Below are 24,001 nucleotides of genomic sequence, written 5' to 3'. Positions count from 1 at the left end.
TTTCATCACTTACTTCGCTGTCATCGTCACTGTTGTGTACATCATCACTTTCTGTGTCATCAGATTCATCACTTTCACTTGTTTCATATTCTGAATCACAAGGACAGTCGCCTAAACCTAAGGCATAACAAAGGTGAGGACATGGATTACTGTTATTCATTTCATCCCAAAACTGTGAATTATTTCCTTCTGTACGTGACTCATTTTCATCCATTTCATTCTCGTATTCTCTTTCTTCATCACTGCTTAGTAAGCCTAATGCATAAAGAGTATGCCTAGGGTAATAATTGTCGTCGTCACTCATTTTTTTTTTTTTCTTTTCCTTTTACAACAATAATGAATTGTTTTTAATTATGTCATATGGCTTTCAGCTCAACAGATAACTAGTTTCTTTTCTGGATATATCCCTCAGCCTGTAGACAAACGTCCTCCCTCAATCGCGTAAGATGAACAACTGCGAGATGTCTTAATGAACTTCCTGGATGAGATCATAGCAGCGCTGATGCAAAGCTAACGAATGCATACACATCAAATCATGGGAAAGCCACTATCAGCACCTTTACCACACTTTTTGTTTTTGAAACACTTAACTCATTTCGTATACGTACTGCATGCTATAAAAACTCATGATTAGGCACACTCGCTCTCCTGAATTGCGGATGAGAGAGAGAGAGGGGGAGAGGAGGGGGGGATGATTTCATAAATAGTGAGTTATGTGCACTTGTCATTTCGATATATAGCATATTCAGTAATACGTAAAGACTGTTTTAAAGCTGCTGTAAAAAACGTGCAAAGCTGGAAGCGGACCTGCATGCAAGTGATGATAACTCCCGGTGCGCTATCGGGATAATCGGGGTCAAACTTCCGCGATGATTTATCGCTGACTTGTGCCAACACATCCATTACAAAGGTATTAACAACAGCTTCCTCATTATAGCTCACGCGTTGTATTTGCACCCACATCCTCATCCATATGTTGTATATAACATAAAATTTATAAGTTAAGATTTTGTGTGTGCGTGTAAAAAAACTATAAATTTGTTATCTATTTTGATACAAATAGAAAATATATTTGTAAACATGAAAAGAAATGGAAACAATGTTAATATAACTTATATCATCAACATATCAAAATCAAGATACAAAATAAATAATAAATAGAAATATGACTTTATAACTTATTTAACATATGTGAACAATTACTTGTACACATTACAATGAACACCACAATCAATGAAAGTAGTGTATATAGAATAGATTCCACTAACAATTTAAAAAGTTCATTTTCACATCATAATTAGAAAATAAATGGAATGTTCTTGTACTGCAAATTATAATAATAAATATACTGCATAGTGTATGATATACTACAAATATCACAAAACATTTCTTTCATTGAGCATAACTAACATAACAACGTTTAACTGTATATAGCAAAATTACTTAAACAAATGTAAACAATAGGTAACTAATATCACAACATGTATATAACCAAATTACTTAAACAGCTCTAAACAACCGGTGCATGGCTTATAGTTCATACACCCAACAGCAGAAACTTCCTCTGAAATCGTAACTAAACTAGCTATTGTTGACAAAGCAAGCTTATTCCTTTTCTTATTCTTCATATTAGCTAGCTTGGAAAACATGCGTTCTGCATCTGCATTAGATGTTGGAAGACTTAGTACGCTGAGCGCAAATAGAGCAATGTTCTTGAATCTTTTTATTTCTAAGCAATCTTGGAATTCCATTAATTTAATGTAAAATTCAGTAATGTTTTTTGTGTCCTTCAGTGAAGATAAATCATAAGAATCAAGGCTCCGCCATTCATTATCTAATACTTGGACATTTCCATCATAAATTAGTGGTACCTCATTTACAAAATCTGTGAGAGAAGGTAAAGTGTCTCTTGATTTTGGATTAAGAAATTTAGGGGGATGCAGATATGAAGCCATTAACCATAATTTATTCTCTAAATTAAACCTTTTCTTAATTTCCTGGGAAAGTACAATGTAAAATGATCTACACCTTTCAAAGAAAACGTGCCTTAGTTTGACATTTGAAGAAATTTTGGGATCTTTTAACATATTAATGACAGGTACACCAAGGTAAATTTCATTTAAGGGTTTAAAATTGGCTACATCGGCAGGGTCAAATGTAGATAGATCACAATTATTAACCTTTTCGCATTGGCAATAGCATGAAAGAATGGTTCCATAGAGGTGGCGTGTGGCCTCGTGTAATAGATGTATTATTGGGGATTTCCTTTGTGATAGTTTGTTAAATTCTATGCATAATGGCAAAATATAGTCAAGGAAAGTGAAGTACAGTCGCACAAATGGATCTTTGAGTGCCATATTTATCTGGGAGATGGATGTTAATTTTTCTTCAATTTCCTTCAGGTCGAAATACATGCTAAGTGTATTCCACTGTTCAAGCATACGCTTTACAGCTGAGTGCAATGAGAGCCATCTGGTTTGAGAAGCGTACAGCATTTTATGTGGCTTGACTTTGGTGTAATCCTGAAATTCCTTTAATTCATGCACTCTCTTTGCACTATGTGAAAAAAAGGAATACACATTACGAATCAAATCTTCATTTTGCCGTGGAAGAGCTTTGCAAGCCTCAGAGCAACATAAATGAATAGAATGAGACACACATTTAATGGTTGTAATTCCAGGGAGCCTGATGCAAAGTCTACTACATACAGAATTATGACTGCCAAAGATATTTGCAGCTCCATCTGCTGCGAACCCTATTAAATTTTTTAGGGGGATGTTCAACCTTTCAATAGTTCCTACAAGTAAATTATAAAGATTTTGACCTGTTGACCCTCCATCTACACCATCATGAACATCATTTAATTCTAAAAAAATTGTTTCTATCTCTTTGGAATCAGTATTGAAAAATCTAACAATTATTGTGCAAGATTTAGTTGTACTTTGATCAGTTGTTTCATCAATTATTACAGAAAATTTGTTATTTCTTAACTTTGTGACAGTTATCTGATTGAAAAAATTTCCTAGTTTCATTACTATGCCAGTAAATGTTGTGCGGTGCATTGACATTGCCTGTGCTATTTGGGAGTCAGGAAACATTACTTTAAATAGATCGATTGCATGATCTGCTATCATCAGGGGTAGAGAATGCTCAGCTATGAAACAAGCAAAAAGGATGATTGCATATGGTACCCTTGATTTGACATAGGGACCCACCCCATCCTCCTGCTGTTGTGGTGGATGCTCCTGCTCGTCGTTTTGTCGCTGCATCACTTCCATCATCTTCTTGTGCTTCGCAGTTCCTTTATGCCTCTTCAAGGTTGTAGCTTCTGCACCAAGGGTTCTCTTGCAGGGTTTGCAAAAGGCACGACGAGGGTCCCCTTCCACTGGTGACAACCATGGTTGAAATTCTGGATTGAGAAGCCAGTCTTCAATAAACTTCTGCTTTGGTTGTGCCATCGATCTGTAGATATATACAGGCCATTACTACATTATATTAATTTACATGATTTGTGTGCATGAAATGACCATATTTAAATATATATCCTATTTATATAAGATTCCGGCAGCGCCGTAGAAGGTATAACCGTATAGGTCTGCCAGGAGTGCCAGGGCTAATCACTGCTCAACAAAATGTGACATGGCAAGCAAATTGTACACGCATGGCCTATCTAATAGTATTCAGGAAATGGCACAGATGAAATTAATAATCGTTATGGTAATTTTACTAGAGACTGTAGCCCTATTTCATAATGAGTAAATCCAATCCACCATGGCAGTTAAATATATAAAGTGAAAACACTTGCTTGTAACCTAATACGTGTAGTTTACTGTACACTACGCCAAAATAACACTGTTTTGACTTTGCCTAAATTGCCTTATTAAAATGTTGCGGGTTCGTTTAACATAAGTTCCCCTTAAATCACTCCTTCTACGTTTTCTACGACATTAGTTAGAGAAAACTAATTGATATGGGAATCGCACGTATCTCGTACTGTTATTTTTAAATAATCATAGTATATACCAGAATTATGAATGAAAACAGTTATGATGTTAACTTACCGTGACCTTCGGTGAGTAGTGGTACTTCTTGGTATACAAAGAATGTAGTGAGTTCCTTTGGAAAGCTCGAGTTCGCATAAAATCTGGCCCGAAAGTGGTCTTCCTGTGCGAGTGGCTCAAGCATTACACCTCTGTAAACTTTACTGACAACATAAATAAACACAAAATGCAATGGTAATGGTGTGGATATATTAAAAATACACGTATATATTCTCTTTATATTTATTCAAGCTTTACTTTTTTAGAAATTGACGAGAAACTAATTTATCCGGAATTTCCGATTCAAAAGAGCATCGCCGGATGTTTGACGTAATCACGTCCGACTGGTGTTCCCGCCATGCAGCTAGCAGACGAATTCCGGATTTGCGGCAACACTGGTGCTATCCCCAACAGAAGTGTTCCGGCGTCAAGTGGTAATGGTGCTCTTCCGTTACACTAAAGTTCAAATCGTTTTCAACTTGAGCTGCCATGGTAAAGGGCGAACACGATTACACAGACCCCAAACGTATCAATTACATGCGATCATCACGCTTTACGGGTTTCACGCAAGAGCATAAGCTACGCCCCCCTCCCCCCCCAAACACACGCACGTACAAATGTCAGTTTTAGGTTACGTTTAAAGTAGTGGAATCTCTAACATGTAATTCCATGTTTGTAGTGGGATATACTTTATTTCAACTCTCGTTTGTCGCTCATTTCAAGTGATGATAGTTGTATCCGTCCGTGGAGCAAAGTCCCACATGGCTGGCAACGGGTGTCTACACAGGGACACTTAATGTCGCCCCCCCCCTCACACACCTTTTATTTATTCTCGTTTATTAACTCTACTGGGGGAGTCTGAAAATAGTGTGCATGCGAGTTATCAGTAGTTATATTACCAGGCATAATTTCAGTTTTAAGATTTAATCTTAACTAATAAAAGTGTTAATTTCTTTAACATTCAATCACGTATGAGCACATCTCTCATTAATAAGCGCGCGTGCGCACAAGGAAACGCTAGTGATTGGCCGCAAGTAGAGCTGTAGCCATTATTCTCGTAACGCACGTTCTGTATTCTAAAGTGAAGTTAAGGTCAACGCTATTTCAAACCTTTAAGAAAGGTCACGTCCACGTGGCCTAATGTACAGACCTCAACTCTCGTTTCTGCGCCCGGAGTAAATGGGGACAACACATCTATACGTCCACTAAACTTTAGTTTTTCTTCTGGCTTTCGCTAGCGATTTAGTCGCATGCCCCCCCCCCCTCGACTGGGAAAAGGAAAAGTTATTATACACAAGTGAAAGTCCCCTACACACAAGACCACCGTTTTGCTGTCCCTCCCATTGAGTGGCACTTTTGGCTTTAAGCCTATTATAGTCGCCCATGTCATTGACTTCCATCTATTAATACCGGATAACCTTTTAATACATCTCATCATTTATCCTTTCATTTCTTCGACGTCGACATCTATCATAAACATGGCGTACCATTCGTCCGGCGCGACTTCGTTACTTACGAAATCTGTTTTAGCAACTTTTGTTTTTTATTTCCGCCCAGAAAATTGCATACTTATATTACGTTGATAAATAATTTACAAAATTAACAACTAATTTTCTATTGCTACAAGCCGCGGGCTTCGCCCTTCCTCGGCTTCGCCGGAGCTTGGCTGCACAAACAATAGCAAATGTACTCGTACTTCCAACCTCCATTTGAATAACGACAATATGTCATCAGTTGCAGACATCTAGCTGTCCCCTGCAACAACATATCGCACAGGATGATGATCATCTCCACATGTGCGAAATAGGCTTACATGGAGGTGTCCGCAGATTGCCACGCCGACTGAGCACTTGAAGGGTTTTAACAAAATCGACGAAACCACCCTGGACAGCGGAGACTTATCTTTTATATTATATTAGATATTACGTCCAGGTGCAAAACTGAACATTTAACTAAAATTGCTCAAACAGATTTACTAACTATTGAAGTCGCGGCGGTTGAATGATACGCCATGTTGGTTTTGACAGATGGCGGAATGCAGAGGTCGAAGAAATGATAGGGCGATAAATTCGTATGTTCTAACCTACGTAACCTATCCTATATCTAATCATTCTGTACCTCAAATTTCTTGCAAAAGGGGTTGTGCCAAGCTACACAGTAAATTTATGAGACTTATGAAAAATACATACATACATACATATACCAAGGCTTTTTCCCCCTTCCAAGGGAGGTAGCCAAAAAGGGAAAGGCATAAAAACACTCCCACCCATTTCATCCCTAAATACACTCCACACCCCTCCCACCCTTCCTCTCATCTGAGCACCTCCTGGATGACGGGTCATCCCTGCACCCCGCCCACCGCCCTGGGTCAGAAGCAGTGTCGCAAGACACAGTACATCCACAGCAAGGCCGCTTCATTTAATCGGCGACCCCCCCTCTCCGTCCCCCTTTGCATATAAGGAGAGGACGGGGAGAAATCCCTTCGGGCTGCGTCAAAATTTACTCACACATACTACCCCACCCCCCCGCCCATTCCTCCTCATGCAATCACAACATCATCCATATACAACCATTCTCCACTCACCTCTGTCTTCCGTCCTCTCCCTTCCTTCCTCAACAGACATTCCCCTCTTCCCCAAAGCCCCCTTCACCCCATCCATCCACCTCATCCTAGGACGTCCCCTCATGTTCACTCCCACCACATCTGCCTTCCATACCTCTTTTACTAGTCTTTCTTCACTCATTCTTTCCATGTGTCCAAACCATCCTAATATTCTTTCATCAACCCTATCTCCCAAATCTTTTTTCACCCCTGTTCTCCTCCTCACCTCCTCATTTCTCACTCTATCTAGCCTAGTAACCCCCGCCATACTTCTCAGACACCTCATCTCAAACACATTCAAACTCCTTCTCTCTTCTTCTCTTATGTTCCACGTTTCTGCCCCATACAGTGCTGTTGGCACAATCACTCCTTCATACAGTCTCCTCTTCGCATCCATTCCCAAATGTCTATTTCTCATTACACTCTTTAAACCACCAAGGCATTTACTCGCTTCTCTCAATCTACATTCTACCTCCACCTTCACTCCACCTTTTCCTGCTACACTTGCACCCAAGTATCTAAAAACTATCCACTTCCTCCAGTCGCTCTCCCTTAATGTTCACTTCCAGTCTACTGCCACTTTCACCCCTTGTACATCTCATCACCTTACTTTTACCCACATTTATCTTTAGCTTTCTTCTATCACATACTCTCCCAAACTCTGCCACCAGCTTCCTCAATCCCTCCTCTGACCCTGCCACAAGCGCAGTGTCGTCCGCAAACAACAGCTGGCTCACCTCCCACTTTTCTCCATTTTCTTTAACCATCTCCAATCCCTGACTCACTACCCTAGCATTCACCTCTCGCACCACCCCATCCATGTATAAGTTGAACAGCCAGGGCGACATAACGCATCCTTGACGAAGTCCCACCTTTACTTCAAACCACTCACTCTCTCCATTTCCAATCCTAACACATGCTCTACTACTCACATAAAAACTCTTGACAGCTCCCAAAAGCTTTCCTCCTATCCCATAAATCTGCATAACCTCCCACAGTGCCTTTCTGTCTACCCTATCATAAGCCTTTTCCAGATCCATAAAAGCCAAAAAAACATCCTTCCCCTTTCCTATAGCTTTCTCACATATCTGTCTTACCACAAAGATCTGATCTACACAACCTCTACCAGTCCTAAAACCACACTGTTCCTCACCAATTACTCCTTCTGTTCCTCTCCTAATCCTCTCAATTAAGATTCTCCCATAAGCCTTCCCTACTACACTCAACAGGCTAATCCCTCTGAAATTACTACATTCACACTTGTCCCCTTTTCCCTTGTAAAGAGGAACTATACAGGCACTACTCCAGTCCTCCGGAACTCTACCCTCTCTCCAGCAAACATTAAATAATCTTGCCAACCAGTCCACCATCACTGAACCTCCCTTTTTCAGACATTCTGCATGACATCCATCCAGACCAGGTGCCTTACCTGCTTTCATCATCTTTACAACTGCCTTCACCTCATCCTTCCTTATTTCTCCTCCATTCTCCTCACTCATCACTCTCATTTTCTTCGCATTTCCCACTGCAGCTATCTTTCCTTCCCTATCCTCCTTCACATTCAGCAACTCCCTAAAATATTCTGCCCATCTTCCCCTCACTGCCATCTCTTCCATTATCAACTCTCCATGATCTGTACCTTTTACCTTTTCTTCCCTACTTGATTCGCCTCCTCTTCCTCTCTTAATTTCTTTCCAAAACATCTTTTTATTACTTTCAAAATTTTCTGTCATACTCCTACCCCATTTCACATCTGCTCTCCTCTTTGCCTCCTTTACCTTTTGCTTTACTTCTCTTTTCTTTTCTTTGTACGTCTCATATGACTCCCCTGTCCTCTTTTGTAACCAATCTGTGAATGCTCGCTTCTTCTCTTCTACAACCTTCTTTGTTTCCTCATCCCACCATTCACTACCCTTTCTTCTATTTCCCCCTGTCCTTCTTGTTCCACACACCATCCTTGCACACTTTAAGACTCCCTCCTTGAACCATCCCCATTCCTCCTCCACACCCATCTCTGCTCTATCCTTTACTCCCTCCCACTCCTCCTTCAGCTTCTTTTCGTACTCCTTCTCCTTTTCCTTTTCATTCAAGGAGTTCACTCTAAGAACCTCCCTACCTTTTGTCCCTTTCCTCCTTCTCCATCTATCCTCCACTCTCAACTTACCTTCCACCAAAAAATGATCTGATATTCCCCCACCCTCTCCCCTTAGCACATGTACATCCTTAACTCTTCCTATCATAATCCTATTTACCACTACATAATCCATTAAAGCTCTATCTACCACCCTTCCCTCCACCACCCTCTCCCATGTGTACTTATGCTTGACTTTCTTCCGAAACACTGTATTTGCTATCATCAACTCTCTTTCTAGACACATTTCCACCATCAACTCTCCACTACGATTCTTTCCTGGAACTCCACACTTCCCAACCACTCCATCGATTGGACCATTTCCCACTCTAGCATTAAGGTCTCCCAGTACTATTACATTGACATTTCTTCCTAAACCCTCTATGCACTCATTTAAATCTATCCAAAAGGCCTCCCTTTCTTCCATGCTCTTCTCACTGCCCGGCCCATATGCACTTACAAAGACCCACATCTCCTTCCCCAGTTTCACCTTCATCCACATTATCCTTGAGGAAACCTCTTTCCACTCCACTACCCCTTTACCTATCTCCTCACTTACTAGAATAGCCACCCCTTCCCTCCCTCGCCCTCTCTTCACTCCTGATAACCTCCCACTTACACTCCCAAACATACACTCACCCTTCCCTTTCAACTTAGTTTCACTCAAAGCCAACACATCCAACTTTCTTCTCACAAACATACTACCTATCTCTTCCCTTTTACTCTCATCTGTACCACATCCACGCACATTAAAAGACCCCAACCTTAGGGTGCTGGCCCGAGGCCCGCCAGCACCCCTTATGAAAAATACATGGTAAATAGGCATCAAGTTCTAACAGTTGCAGTGGAAGAACTAAAGGACTGTAGATGTGAATAAACATGAACAACTTTACAATAGGGTTGGACATCTGGAAGACCAATCTGTTAAACTAAACGAATTTGTAAAAAAAGTGCTGTGTGCACAACTAGACTGGGTATTCTGGATGCAAAGACAGTTTATCCTGAAAAACTGGAATCAGAATGTAAAATGTCCAAAGCTTGGAAATGATAAAAATGACACTAGACCACAATCCAACTTGCAAGGGGGAGTGGAACCAGATTGTGATTGCCGAGAGACATGAAAGTAAAAATAGAGGAAACAATTTAGTCATGTATCATGTATGGAGTGGCAGAGTTAAACTCAATTGTTACACATGAAAGAATCTAACATTACAAAGTGTGGATTTCATGCAGGCATGTGGGGTGTATGATAAGTTAAAGATTTATAAAGCATTCAGGGTAGGCCAAGTGAGACCTGATAAACACAAACCACTGATTGTAAAATTTACTGGCACAAAATCATAAGTTGCAATCTTTAAAAATGTAAAGTACGTCAAAGACAATGAAGTTTACAAGGGCTTTAGGGTAACAAGTTATTGCACAAAAAGGAAAAAATCAAGAAACAGCCTTGATTAAAAAAAATAAATGGAGCCGCAGGGAAAGGGCGTCACAGTAACCAGTCCATCATGGAAGAGGTTAACCAAGGTGACAAGACAGGCATGGACGGGGACAGCAACCAGTGCATCAGAGCAAAACTACACAAAAGGAGAGAATCAACACAGGAAGGAGCAAGTGGAACACCAGGACAAATAGAAATGACAAGCCAGGCGAGAACTGCCCAGTAGTTCAAAAGTAAATACGACTAGCTCAAATAATGGATTTAAAAACAATTACTTATTCTATCTAGTAATGTAGACACCTTTGGTTTAGATAAGCAGCTAGAATTAAGGGAAATGCTGAAGATAATTGAAAATACTCTTCAAATCATTGCATTGCAAGAAGTGAAAGCAAAAGAACAGTATATGAAGCTGGCCGAGTACAAAATAGATAACCGTATAATATAGATGCAAATGAAGGAAGAGGATTGTTATTGCATGTTAAGAATGATGTACTGTGAAATCAAATGAACCAAATACAAATTGTGGATATAGTTGTGTATAAATTAAATCCAGCAATGATGATAACCTGCTCATCACATCAGCATACAGGAGCCCCAATAGTTCCGCAGAAAATAATGACAGTTACAACTTCCACAAGAAATCACTGATAAAAGTTTAAAATAAAACTAGTGTTGGGCGACTTTAATCTTCCCTTAATAAAATGGGATAATTACACAACAGACGAGGGTATGTAGGGATTTTCTGCCTTTTGTGGAAAGAATTAGAGACTTTCTTCACTCAACGTGTTAAAGAAATGACAGAAGAGAGGAGACTGTGGGAAGCAAATCATGAGAAAGAGGACCAATAATCTACCAATGTCAGGACTACTGACTCTAGACAAAAATTAAAATGAAATAGGCTTTGGGAGAAACTGGTAAAAAAAATTTTTACACAAAATGAAAGTGAATGTGTACAAGTTGAAGTGCAGTACAGAAGAATCAAACAAGATGGGAGACGAAATGCCATCAAAACCAAGGAAAAAGAAAATGCAAAACCTGTCAGAATGCTACAATATTCTGGCAATATGTATAAAAAACCAGGACCAAGTCAAGGATAGCTCATCTTTACACAGATGACAACAATCTTGTGAAAACAAGTGACAGAAAAGGCAATGGTTCTTGCAGATAAATTCAGTTCTTGTATAAAAAAAAAAAAAAAAAAAAAAAAAAAAAAAAAAAAAAATTGCCAAGGATCTATCCCGACTACATCCAGGTTAGACCACGGATAAACTATGAAATCAGAAAGGGTCTGCAAAAGCTTAAAAACAAATTCACCAGGTCCAGATGGTATTCACCCAAGAATTGTTAAAGATCTGATGCAAGAACTATTGGTATCACTGAAAATATTCAGTAGTTCACTGGAAGAGGGAGTAGTTCTGGAGGATTTGAATATTGCGCAAATAACACCAATATTTAAGGATAGCAAGAATGACCCTGGTAAATACAGACCTGCAAGTCTAACTAGAGTTCAGTAAATTAATGGAATCAGTCCCGCGAGAAGCATACACCTTATGAAAACTCAAAACTTGTTTGCTGATAAACAATTTGGGTTCATCTCTGGCAGATCAACAGTGCTTCAACCGATTCAGGTCTTGGACAAATGGACAGAGGTCATTAATGAGGGCAAAGCCAAGTTTGTGATTTCATGAAGGCACTTGACAGTTCCCCACAAAAGACTACTTGCCAATTATGGAATAGCCTAATCTGTTCCAATGGATTTAATTTTTTTTTTTTTTTTCTGGCAGAAAGCAACAAGTAATGGTTAATGGCGAGGCCTCCAACTGGAGGGAGGTAACCAGTGGGGTGCCTCAGGGATCAGTGCTGGGGTGTCTTGTGTCATGTTCATCAATGATCTTCCAGATGCAGTCATGGGACCAAGGTACATCTTTATGCAGATGATACCAAGATTTAGAACAATTCCAAATGAAGATAACTGTAAAAAGCTTCAGGAAGACATGAACTGAGAAAATGGTCAAAGATGGATGCTCAATTTCTATTCAGTTAAAAATAAACATACGAGAATAGGTAGATATAATGTAAAAGAGCAAGAGTACAAGATGTATATGGCAACATACCCAGCACTACAAATGAAAAGGACATTGGAGTTTTCAATGACTATCTGACATGCACAGAGCACTTAGCCGAGAAAATCAACAAGGCTAACAGCCTTCTTGGTATTACAAGAACTTATGTCCACCTTGATTTTTCCATCCTGAAAGCACTGAACATTGCAATAACAAGGCCTCGTTTAGAATATGCTTCTCAGATCTGGTGTCCTCATCTAATTAAAAACAGGGGCTATTGAAAATGTTCAATGAAGAGCCACTAGAATAACAACAGCTGAAAGGACATGATTATGAAGAATGGCTTAAGAAATTAGATCTACCGATACTGGCCTACAGAAGATCAAGAGATCAAATTGAAACTTACAAGATCATTACCCAGAAATATGACTAACAATGTACAAGAGGTATTTGAGATTAGGGAAGGCAACACAACTAGAGGAAATTCAAAGATTTTTAAAGAGAGCAAGACTAAGAATGATTTTTCGAATCTGGTAGTAAATACTTGATTGTAGGACAACTTGTCCACGGACATCTCGTCCATGGACAACTCGTCCACAAAACTGCAAAGTAGGACAACTTGTCCACAGACACCACCATGGGTGGTCAACTCGTCCACGGACAAGATTTAAAAAAACTTTTAGAAAATTATTTTATTACCTTTTTTTAATGATATTTCATGTTATTTCATTAAAATTTGCTTTAAGATGGCATATTTTGGTAAGTAATAGATGTGTTTATAAATGTTATGGACATGCTTATTTTAACACCCTAGAATAGCTCCAACTATGATCAAAAAGAAATAATCACAACTCTATCATATTTACACCTAATATTTACCCCAAGCTTCAGGTTGTAACAACGCAGACAGGTGCTCAAAAGATTCTTCTGGATGGATTCATGTACACTAAGAAACATTGGAAACTAGTATGTTATAACACATTTGTAAAAGATCACCGTTAACCCACTATCGGAGAAATAATAACGGAAAGTACAGAGAAACTGTATATTTCGACTACTCTCTGTAGTCCTCTTCAGCAGAATGCTTACATAAGGTTAAGGTACAAGTATATATGAAGAAATGAGGGGTACATAGAAGGGGATAAGGAAAGTGGGGGGGGGCTCAGGTCACATGCCCTTGAAATGGTCGGGTCAAAGTAGGACAAGGGGTGATATTTTGTCCAACCGCTTTAGACATGATCTTGTTGACCGCTAACTTGGTAATACAATCTGGGGGCCACTGGCCTTTAGAGGTATTAAAGTTAGGATAATGTTTTATTAGAGAAGATTCTACAATTTTTCTTCTATAGCTACAGTGTGATTTATAAATTATTGATGCATTATCCCAATCTAATCTATGGTCTTTTTGGCTGGCATGAAGGAACTAAGAAACATGTTTCCAAGTCAGCTGATGAAGTTGTCTGGCGCTGTATCCAACGTGATGTCAAATGCAGTGCCCGCTTGAAGACCACCAAGAGCCTTATTGACCATAGGCTTGTTGGTGAGCACAGCCACATTGCAGACCGTGTGAGATGTGATGTGGAGCAAGCTCGCCAATATATGAAGAGGAAGGCTGCTACCAACCAACGACCGCCCCAACAACATCCTCAGCTTCATCGTTAGAGAGCTTGATGATCAGGTCAAGGCACGCATGCCAAGGCCGGACACCAGCAAGCGTGTCCTTCGGCGTGTCCGTGCTGCTGGGCCTTCGTGCAGTGTTTGGAGAGGAGATCCAGGTCCGGTTCTGTTTCTACCACCTCAGCCAGTCTATTTGGAGGCAGATCCAGGGCCTGGGTCTCAAGAACCTGTACGAGTCAGATGACGAGTTCCGGCTCTTCTGCGGCCAGCTGGATGCCCTGGCCTTTCTTCCTACTGAGGACGTCCATGAAGGCATGAAACATCTGCGGTCCACCATGCCCAACGAAGCAGCAGCCTTAGTGGAGTATTTCGACTCCACTTACGTCTCCGGCCAGCTCCGCCACCAGCGCCGAGTCACCCCCACCCCAGGCAGAGTCATCCAACCAGTTCGGCTTCGGCGCACTCCACCGATGTTCCTACCTGGGCGGTGGAACCAACATCACGCCACCCTCAACAATGAGCCACGCACAAACAACATATGTGAGGGGTGGAACAATAAGTTCTCCAGTTTGGTGGGCCATTCCAACCCCACCATCTGGAAACTTATCGAGTGCCTTCAAGCAGAAGCATCCAACGTCGACTCGGTTCTCCTCCAGGATGAGCGTGGCATCCGCCCTGTGAAGCGAAGGAAGAAGTGCTACGCTGAGCTGCAGACACGTTTGTGCAACTTGGTGGGTGACCTGAAGGCTGGCAAGAAAACACTTCCAGAGTTCCTGCGTGGTGTCAGCTACAACCTCCATGGTGGCAAGCCCAACATCTAGACCTTACACTTGTATATTTATTCTGTATTACACACCTGTATTCTGTATATATAAATATGTAAATAAAGTTTTATTGTTCTGCAAATTATGTTTATTATTCTTAAAAAAAAGTCATTGGACGAGATGTCCATATTCCTGTGGACGAGTTGTCCTACTTTGCAGTTTTGTGGACGAGTTGTCCGTCCACGAAATACTTGGAATGATTTGCCAGAATGGATGGCCAATGCAGACACCGTTTTACAATTTGTTTGAATCAAGCCTAGATAAAATATGGGAAAGCCAAGAACAAATTTAACTGTAGAGCACAACCACTACCACCGTACATGCCGGGAATAACGGCAATCAGGTTATCGAGTTGGAGTCAAAGGCGCCTCTTCCAGAACTTCATCTGAAGTATCTAAAGATCATCTGGATCGTGGTCGTCTTCACTGAATTACGGTCGTTTCGCTGACGGCCTGATTATTATTGTACATCGGACAATTAACAGACGACGGCAGAACCCCGTGTTACCTCAAGTCCAAGGAAGCCCTACAGCTATTGTATTTGTAACAGCGCTTATTAACGTCACCTAGAGTTGGAGACAACCCGGTCCACAATGTGAAACCCATCGTCTAACTCGGGTGTTCTCATTAGGGGTGAAATTCTCCCCCAGGGGAAAATTTTGGTTTTTCTGGGGGCGGGGGGTGAATTGTGACCACAGTAAGTTAACGGGATGAGGAAAGCAATTATAGGTTTTGGCCTATCTGGCCTGATCTGGGCTTGAATTAACCTGTGCTGACCGAAGTTAATCTTAGGATTAAAAAATTGTTACGCCGTGCGACAGTATCGCACGTAATATCAAGGTCTAAATATACAGGTCAGACCATTTGAATTCTTCTGCGCAACTTCTGACGTCATTAGGCTGGGTCCATTTTCTCTTTGTGAAACACTGAAGAAAACTGTGAAACGCCAAGGAAGACAGGAACTATAATATTTTATATATTATATATATATATTATATATATATATTATATATATTCATATATATAGACAGGAACTATAATATTTTATATATATCTATATATATATTTTATATATTTGTCAGAATATAACTAATTGCGTGGAGCGGTGCGAGCGAAGGCAACAACCTATTCGAACGACGGACCAGCTTCAACTGACAGCTATAGGACCCCTGAACCCCACTTTGAACAGCCAGGTGACGTTCACGGGCCCGCTGCGCCAACTCCCTCGAAATTCGGTCGGAAGTGGTTAGACTTTATATTCTTATATCTTGCGTAATATCGCCTATGGGCTATGGTGACGCGTCTCAGTAAATTTTTAGTTTCGACCATAGGCGCAATATAGCAATAGAAAATTAATTACCAATTTTGTAAATTATAATGTATCAACGTAATATGTAATTTTGTGAGCGGAAATAAAAAGCAAAAAAGGTGCTAAAACAGATTTTGTAAATAACGAAGTCGTGTCGGACGAATGGTACGCCATGTTTGTTATGATAAATGCCGACGTCGAAGAAATAAAAGGATAAATTCATCTAACCTAAACTAAACTAACCTGTGTTTAATAAATCATTACCTGCAAATTAAATGTCATCCGGCTCGTCCTCGTCGTCGTGAGAGACGTTGAAGCTTTTCAACCACTCCCTCAGCTTGCGGGGTATACAAAGTTCTTGCAGCTTGAAGGAATGCATGTATCTCCTCTCCATAACATTCATGAAAATGTACCTGGCGAGGTACTGTCAGAGGTACCGAGGCCGTCAATTGACAGACAAGATGGCGTCCCAATCCTATGCTACCGACTTCGTTCATTAGCGTATTTGCTTGTAGCAAGGTATTTTTTATTTTCACTTCCGCCCACAAAATTGCATATTACGTTGATACATTTTAATTTACAAAATTAATAATTTTCTATTGCTATAGTGCACCCATGGTTGAAACTAGAAAAATACCCGCGTCTCCTTGTACGCGTGTCCACAGAAACACGTCTTCTGCATTTTTCTTTCAATTAATATATTTTGTTGTCAGCTGCTGAAATTACATTGTTGGGAGGTGCTAAAGATATCAGAAGTATGGGAAATGAAAGTTACGTAAATTACGTTAAGTCGTAATACCTATCAAGTAATGACGCGCTAAAGAAAATTAAGGAATTTAGTCATATTTACCTATTTAGAATGCCCCTTTTGAAACTGACAATCTTGGAAAGGAGGGGGGAATGGCATTCTGACAAATGGTGAAAAGTGTGCTTTGTCCAAGCAAGGCAAAGAACCACTGGACTGGTCTATCTGACTGACTAGACTGGACTGGACTGGACAGACGCATGGCGTCTGTACATTGTTCTAGCGGCTTCGTTTGTAGACATGCTTGTAGCAAGGTTTTTTTTTATTGATTCCAGCCAAGAAAATCTCATCCTACGTTCATGTATTTTAACTTAATTTTCGAACGCTATACCAAGTATGTGCACAACTAAAATAATCCAGTACGAGTCTAGTCTCCTTGTACGCGAGGAAATAGTTTTCACAGATCAACTTGTCCGTGTTAACCGTAGCTTACAAATTGACGGGTCTCACTCCTGTTGCGAGAAGAGATGAAATCACACAGTTCACGGGCTCCCAGCCGTCAACAGACCCTGCTTTCAGCGAAAATGCCATACTCGAACGCGCTCCATCGCAAATAAAACCCTTATCTCCTTTGGGCATAAAGTCCACGGCTGATACTGTGACGTATGCACCTTTGTTTCACAAAATATGCTTAAACGTTTCACGTAGGTTTGTACATCAAGGTACACGCTACTGGACAAGTTATTCCAAGTAGATTAACATCCTAATCCCATTATCATAGAATAAACCAAGTTAGCTAATCCAAGAATATTATTGGTGCTTCTAAGATGTAACACTAGTTTTCTTTAACATAAACTCTCCGAAATGATTAGTTTGGACGACTAACCGCAAACAACCGGTTATGGCTTGCATTCCGGCGTAGACAAAATTTCCATAGCACTATATCAACAATTAACCACAATTCTCTCAGTACTGCATTAAAATAAACGTGGTTGCTCTGGTAACACGCAAGCGCTTCTCTATTGCATTTAAATTATATTTTTCTACCAAATTGTTAGGGTAAGTAGTCAGTTTTGGAGCTTTTGGACACGCATGTTTCAATGTGCTTGCGTGCTTCTGGAATTTTACCACAATAGAATTTTCCGGTCGACTCCAAACTATTTCAATCGCGATCCTCTGCCTCAAGTCGGGCCCTTGGTACATGTTCAACAGAAAATAAAGTTTATACATCACCGCAGCAATGGCTTTGAAACATTGTCCTTCATGAAGTGGCTGGGACCGTGAACCTATCTTGGCAATACAGCGTGCAATTTGAACTGAACATTTCAACAATGTTGATAATTGTACATACCTTTCCGATCCAGTTTCCCAAGGAGATACGTGATATTACGGTAGATTATTGCTTGAAGATCTGTCGTTGATAGCATTGCAAAGAACTTGATTTCTTTGCCATTACTATGACGATATAGCCACCTATTTATCGAACACAAAGGTTACGTTTAGTCTGTTGTAATTGCAAGTTGGTTTTAACTGTTATTTCTGTAAATCTTAAGAGTTCAATACAAAATTGAATTTCATTAGTTGATTTTCACTAATTCATTATTCATGCTTTTGCCTGGACCAAGCCACCTCGTGTATTCTTGGAACAGAATCCTAAAGGAAATTTATATATATATTATCACTACTGAGCAACCGGAGGTACACAATTTATTGAAAATCTAAACTATTTCTGCTCGTATTACGGTTGTATAACAAGTCCAGCACCAACTTTACACGTCCACTTCCACTGCTGTAATTGCATCGACTAACGGTCAACAACAGTGTTGCCACGGTGATCTATGCCAGTTCCCACAAATGAGTTTTCAATTCAATTCAATAAGTTTATTGTTGATGTACAACAAAGGAGAGAGTTGGGTCTTGCCAACTAACCCCTATCATTTTATATTAAATTTGTTTATTACAGTTATATCAAAATAAATGTTTATATTACAATATCAGTGTTGTATTTAACGTTTGAAAGCAAACATTGGATGTTTTTTTTTTTTTTTACAATTTTAGTTAAGATATAATTATTTATGTAATAGCATATGAGCTCAATGAGGTTCCATTGTTCCTGTGGTCTAAATTCATCGATTATTGGGCAATACTGTATATAATGTTGTAGTGAATGTCCTCTCGGCCTTGCGCATAAAGTACAGGGCTCAGGTTCAGCTTCCCTGTACACCTCCCAGTAATATTTATATCCCAGTCTGAGTCTCATAGTGACTAAATCCATTTGGGAACTATGTCTACCATATGGATATTCCTTTGTATTATTTAATACTGCCTTATAATGCTTGCTACTTACACTACCCATCTCGCAACATTTATCTAGGTCTATATCCATGTTAGCAATAACATTTGATCTTATTATTGACCTTACATGTTTATATGTGTATTCATTACCAGGAATATTGTTAACATCTCTAATTGTATTTCGTGCAAGACTATCTGCTTTTTCATTATAATACAAACCTATATATTGGATGGTACCCATACAAAATAAATATGTGTATTGTTTCTCTCCAGGTTATATATAATATTTAAAAATTTGTAACAACATCACAATCAGCTGGAGAGGAAGATACAAGTTCATATAATGCATTCTGACTATCGACAAAAAAGTATACATTTTTACCCATACTCGTAATAATATGTAAGCCTTCTAAGATAGCATATAGTTCAGTTCTGGTTGATGACAAATTATTTGGTAGTCTTTTTGAAATTTCATAATCTTGAAATTCTTCAGAGGAAGAATATTCCCTTATAAACACCCCACATCCTGTCTTGGTACCCTCAACTGACCCATCACAGTACACATGTACCACCTGTTTCCGTGGGTATTGTGACAATTTGTCAAGAAAATGTGCTTTTAATTCGTATTTATACCATTGTTCCTTTGGTTTACTTAGCTTTTCAATGTCAATTTTTACATTGTATGGATTCCAGGTGGTATAGTAGTTATTTTTTATGAGGGCATTAAATTCGTTCATAATATCAAACTTTCTTAGAACCTTACATATTTTGCGAAGATATGGGTTGTTAGTTACATGATTATCATTATATAATGCTAATATATCTCTTTGGAGAGAGTTTGTACCATTACACACTATACGACATACAGTTCGACTCGTTATTTTTTCTATTCTTAAATTAATACTGGGTAATCTTAACTCTCTTCTTAATACCTCTATCTTAGTTGTTGTAGCACACCCTAAAATAATTCTCATTGCCTTATTTTGTACGACTTCTAAGCATTTAAGTTGTTGTGTATTGTATTGCACCAACACAAGTGAAGCATAATCTATGAGGGAACGTATCACATATATATAAAACATGCGAAGTATAGGTACACCAACACCTGACCCTCTCTTTGCTAAGACTTTGAGAGGGGCTAGCCTAGATACACACATATTTTTAACATATTCAATACAATAATTAGCATTTCTATAACCTAATTGTACACCAAAATATTTGTAGTTAAGGACACGCTCAATTTTTACACCATTTACAGTAGGTTTCCTACACTTTTTCTGTTTAGCTTGAAATTTAGTTTTGTTTTCATTTATGACAAGCCCCATGTATGTACATAGTTGTTCAAGTTCATTCACAGCCTTGCTAAGTGTTTGAGGTGTATCACATTGAATAAGTATGTCATCAGCATAAATGATGACTTTGGTACCCTGTGTAAATTCATATCTAGCAATTTTATCCATTAGTATATTGTATAGCATAGGACTCAGAACTCCACCTTAGGGGGTACCTAACTCGAATGTTTCTTCATCTGGTAGTGTTCCCTGTGACCAAACCTTACCTTTTCTATTATACAAATAGTCTTGTATCCATCCTAATAACTTTCCTTTGACTCCCTTCAATACAAGTTCCTCTAGTATAACTTCTTTATTAGATCTATCAAAGGCACCTTTCAAATCTACATATACTTGACAAGAAGCACTGGTATTAGCTAAGCAATGAACAAAACAGTCGCTATAGTCAGCGCAAGGAGAAATGACCAATAAGGCGGGGCTAGGAGATTTCCCGGTGTTGTCACACATGGGCATCCATGGCGAGAACGTGCGTGTGGATGCAATGTTTTCTGAATGCAGTGTGAGGGGGGCGGGGCCAGAGATTAGATGTAGCGGCAACGTCGCTCTCTCTTTTCCATATGCCATGTCTACACTCGAAGAAACGAAACCTTTGTATAGAAAACATTGCTTTGATTTTTACCTCAGTGGTGGTGTGTGACAAAAATTATAATATAATCATATGTGGCAACATTATAAAATCATAAAATAGAATTATAAAATAAAATAAAATTATGAAGTAATTAGATGTGGCCTCACAGGGGAACTCCCAGTGCTCCGCCCTAACGGCCAGTTCTCAGTGCAACGGGTATAGTAGCACGTCCCTTCATGAAACCATATAAATTTTCAGACATTTTATCACCCACTTTATAGATTAACCTACGTAAGACAATTCTTTCCATCATTTTGCACAAGCAGCTGGTAAGTGAGATTGGTCAAAAATTCCCATCACTCTTAGGTACAGGTATAATCATGGCTGATTTCCATGCTGGGAGTAACGTACTATTTCTGTAAGACACATTAAACATATCTAGTATGGGATTTTTCCCGTCAATATTCAGTAATGCATTTATAATATTAAATGTAAGTCCATCCTCACCAGGGGCTGTTGATTTACCACTTTTGACAGCATATAATAGTTCATCTATTGGTATAGGTACACAAGTGTCATCATCCAACTTAACATTATGATTTACTAATTGTAACCTTTGTAACCTATTCTCTGCCAGAGCAATTTGATGTCCAACAGGCAGACCAGACAAAACAGAAGCAGAACTCCATTGTTTAATGAGTTCTTTGACCTTTTTTGCAGGATTTGAGTCACTGGTTACTGAAGTTTTTTTACCTTTGACCTTATTAACGTGATACCAAACTTCCTGTATTGATTTGGTGTTACGAATTTTATTTAGAAACTCATCCCAATACTTCTTCCTCATGTCTCTCTTTAGCTCAGACAAATGTTTAGCAACTGTTCCCATAGCTCTCTTGACATCATGATCATTTGGCTGTGCTTGCCATCTACTCTGTAAGGCTGCCATTGTATCCTGACAATTTAATATAACAGGGTCATGTGCATATGATCTCTTTTGATTATGAGTGTGCTTCTGCCTAGTCTTGTTGTTGTCTACATATTCATTAATTACTTTAAGTAATCCCTGATAAATATCATTGGCATCTTGTAAATTAATATTGTTATTGCTGTACCATTTCTTAACATTGATCAGGAGCCCAGGAAATTTACTTGAGGGGATGCTTAACCTTTTTCTGTGTACTATGTTGGTTGTGGAGAGGGTGATATATGTCTTAAGGGCAAAGTGGTCACTGAGAAGAGATGGTACAACAATAGTTTCACACGTACAAAATGGCATATTAAATAGAGCAACATAATCTAGTCTTCCTGAACATGTGTAGGGACTTTGGCACCAGTAATTTGTACATTATTATTAGCTTTAAGAAAGGTTACCCACCTTACGCCATTAGTATTAGAAGTCTTAAAACTACCTAGGTCTACATGTCTAGCATTAAGATCACCCAAAAGAATTGTACTTTCTTCTAATATGTGCGGAGGTAAATTATCAATGTACAGGGCACCAGAATGAACATACATATTAGTGATATAAATATATAGTTATTTGATAAATGTAGACACACAGTGATATATTCTATTCCCCCATTGACTCCTTTCTCCACCAAGGTAACTGGAAGTCCAGACTTAACATAAGTAACCATACCTCTACTGCTTCCATCATCACAACTAAGAATATGTTGATAATATCCTCTGAGTTCATACACCTCTGGTCCAGTTTCCTGTACAGCTATGAAGTCAGGGCTCTGTTGAAGAATAAATGCATGTATATCAGTTATCCTATCTCCTAGTCCATTAACATTCCATGTCAATAAATGGAAAATTTTGTTATTCATTGTAGGGTTTTGCATCATTTTGATTTGGGCCACTGTTTATTGTTCTGGCTAGCAATGACTTCTCTTCTGAAGGCTTCAAATTTCTCTAGAATTAGTTCTATATTCCTAGATAGCTGTTCGTAATTTTCGTGTCTCTCCTTATCTCGCTTTTTCAAAATTTCAAGTTTTTCCATGATAGATTCCAAATTCTTTGCTTGTTGACAGTTAGCCTTCTGTATTTCTTGATGCACAGTTTCCTTTACTTCTTGATGAACTTTCTGAATGCCTTGATAAACAGTTTCCTGTAATTCATGATGTACTTTCTGAATGTCTTGTTGCACAAATTCCTGTACTTCCTGTTTGACTTTGTGTGTGTTTTGATTAAATTCTTCTTTTTTAGAGTCTCTGTATTCTTTCATCTTTCTCTCAAGCCTTACTCTATCTGCTCTTAATTCCTCTATACTTTGATTTAACAATGTAGTAAATTTGTCCACTGGTAAACTTAGTCGTTCCTGCTCTTTAGCCACTATATTTACTTTATTTGACTGAGTAATGGATAGTGACCTCACCTTAGTTGTAGAATTAGTTGTTGCTTTCTCCTGTTGCAAAGGTGGAAATTCTTCCTGCATTGCTGTGACGTTCCAGGCAGATCTTGTAGGTGGAGGAGTAGTTTGGTATACAGTAGTGGGTATACTTGGTATACTTGGTGGTAGAGTCTTGTAGCGTAGTTTTTTAGGGCATACTGGAGAACTTGCATTGTGTTTACCTCCACAGTTGCAGCATTTCAGTGGTACAGCTACTTTCTGTTGAATCTTTTCCCAGCACTCCTTTGAGAGATGTCCCCCAGCACAGTATCTGCATCGCACATATGTAGCTCGACATCGCCAACTTTTGTGTCCCCATTTGCTACACCTTTGACACAGGTCTGGCTCTGGAACATAGGGAGCAACTTTCTTCCTTCCAACACCGATGATGAGAGTGTCTGTGTCAATAGGTCCTGATACTGCTCCTAGGAGTTGTGGCCTTGGATTTTTCCCAACCATCCGTCGTTTTAGCCACTGGAATCCTGGTGGACACTGTAATAAATTGACATTTATGTAAGTAGGTACATCAAAATTACCACAGTACGTTGTAAGCCAGTTATAGGTTTCATTACTTGTCCCTGGAAGCCATCTGTTATCATTGTGTTATATTGCTGACCATTGATTAA

The 24,001-nt window shown here is 39.3% G+C and overlaps 1 protein-coding gene across 3 annotated transcripts in view; it reads right to left on the bottom strand.

The window, feature by feature from the left end:
* LOC143024141 (uncharacterized) overlaps positions 1–24,001 on the bottom strand; it is a 139,025-nt gene that overhangs the window by 34,730 nt on the left and 80,294 nt on the right. Inside the window, exon 1 of one of the 3 annotated variants that reach the window (XR_012966266.1) lies at positions 18,120–22,718. The exons of 1 other annotated variant lie outside the window; for it this stretch is intronic. Coding sequence is in view for 1 of the 2 variants with exons in the window: in XM_076182923.1 (XP_076039038.1) it covers positions 23,779–23,867 (89 nt within the window). In the remaining variant the exon portion in view is untranslated. Of the gene's footprint in view, positions 1–18,119; positions 22,719–23,657; positions 23,868–24,001 lie in introns of those variants that run through there. One more of the 3 variants, XM_076182923.1, reaches the window with a different exon arrangement.

The sequence above is a fragment of the Oratosquilla oratoria genome, unplaced genomic scaffold, assembly GCF_046742065.1.
Source record: "Oratosquilla oratoria isolate Oo_2021 unplaced genomic scaffold, ASM4674206v1 SCAFFOLD96, whole genome shotgun sequence".
Taxonomy (NCBI): Eukaryota; Metazoa; Arthropoda; class Malacostraca; order Stomatopoda; family Squillidae; genus Oratosquilla; species Oratosquilla oratoria.
Note: the sequence above shows the minus strand (reverse complement) of the source record. Positions and strands in the feature narration are given on the sequence as shown.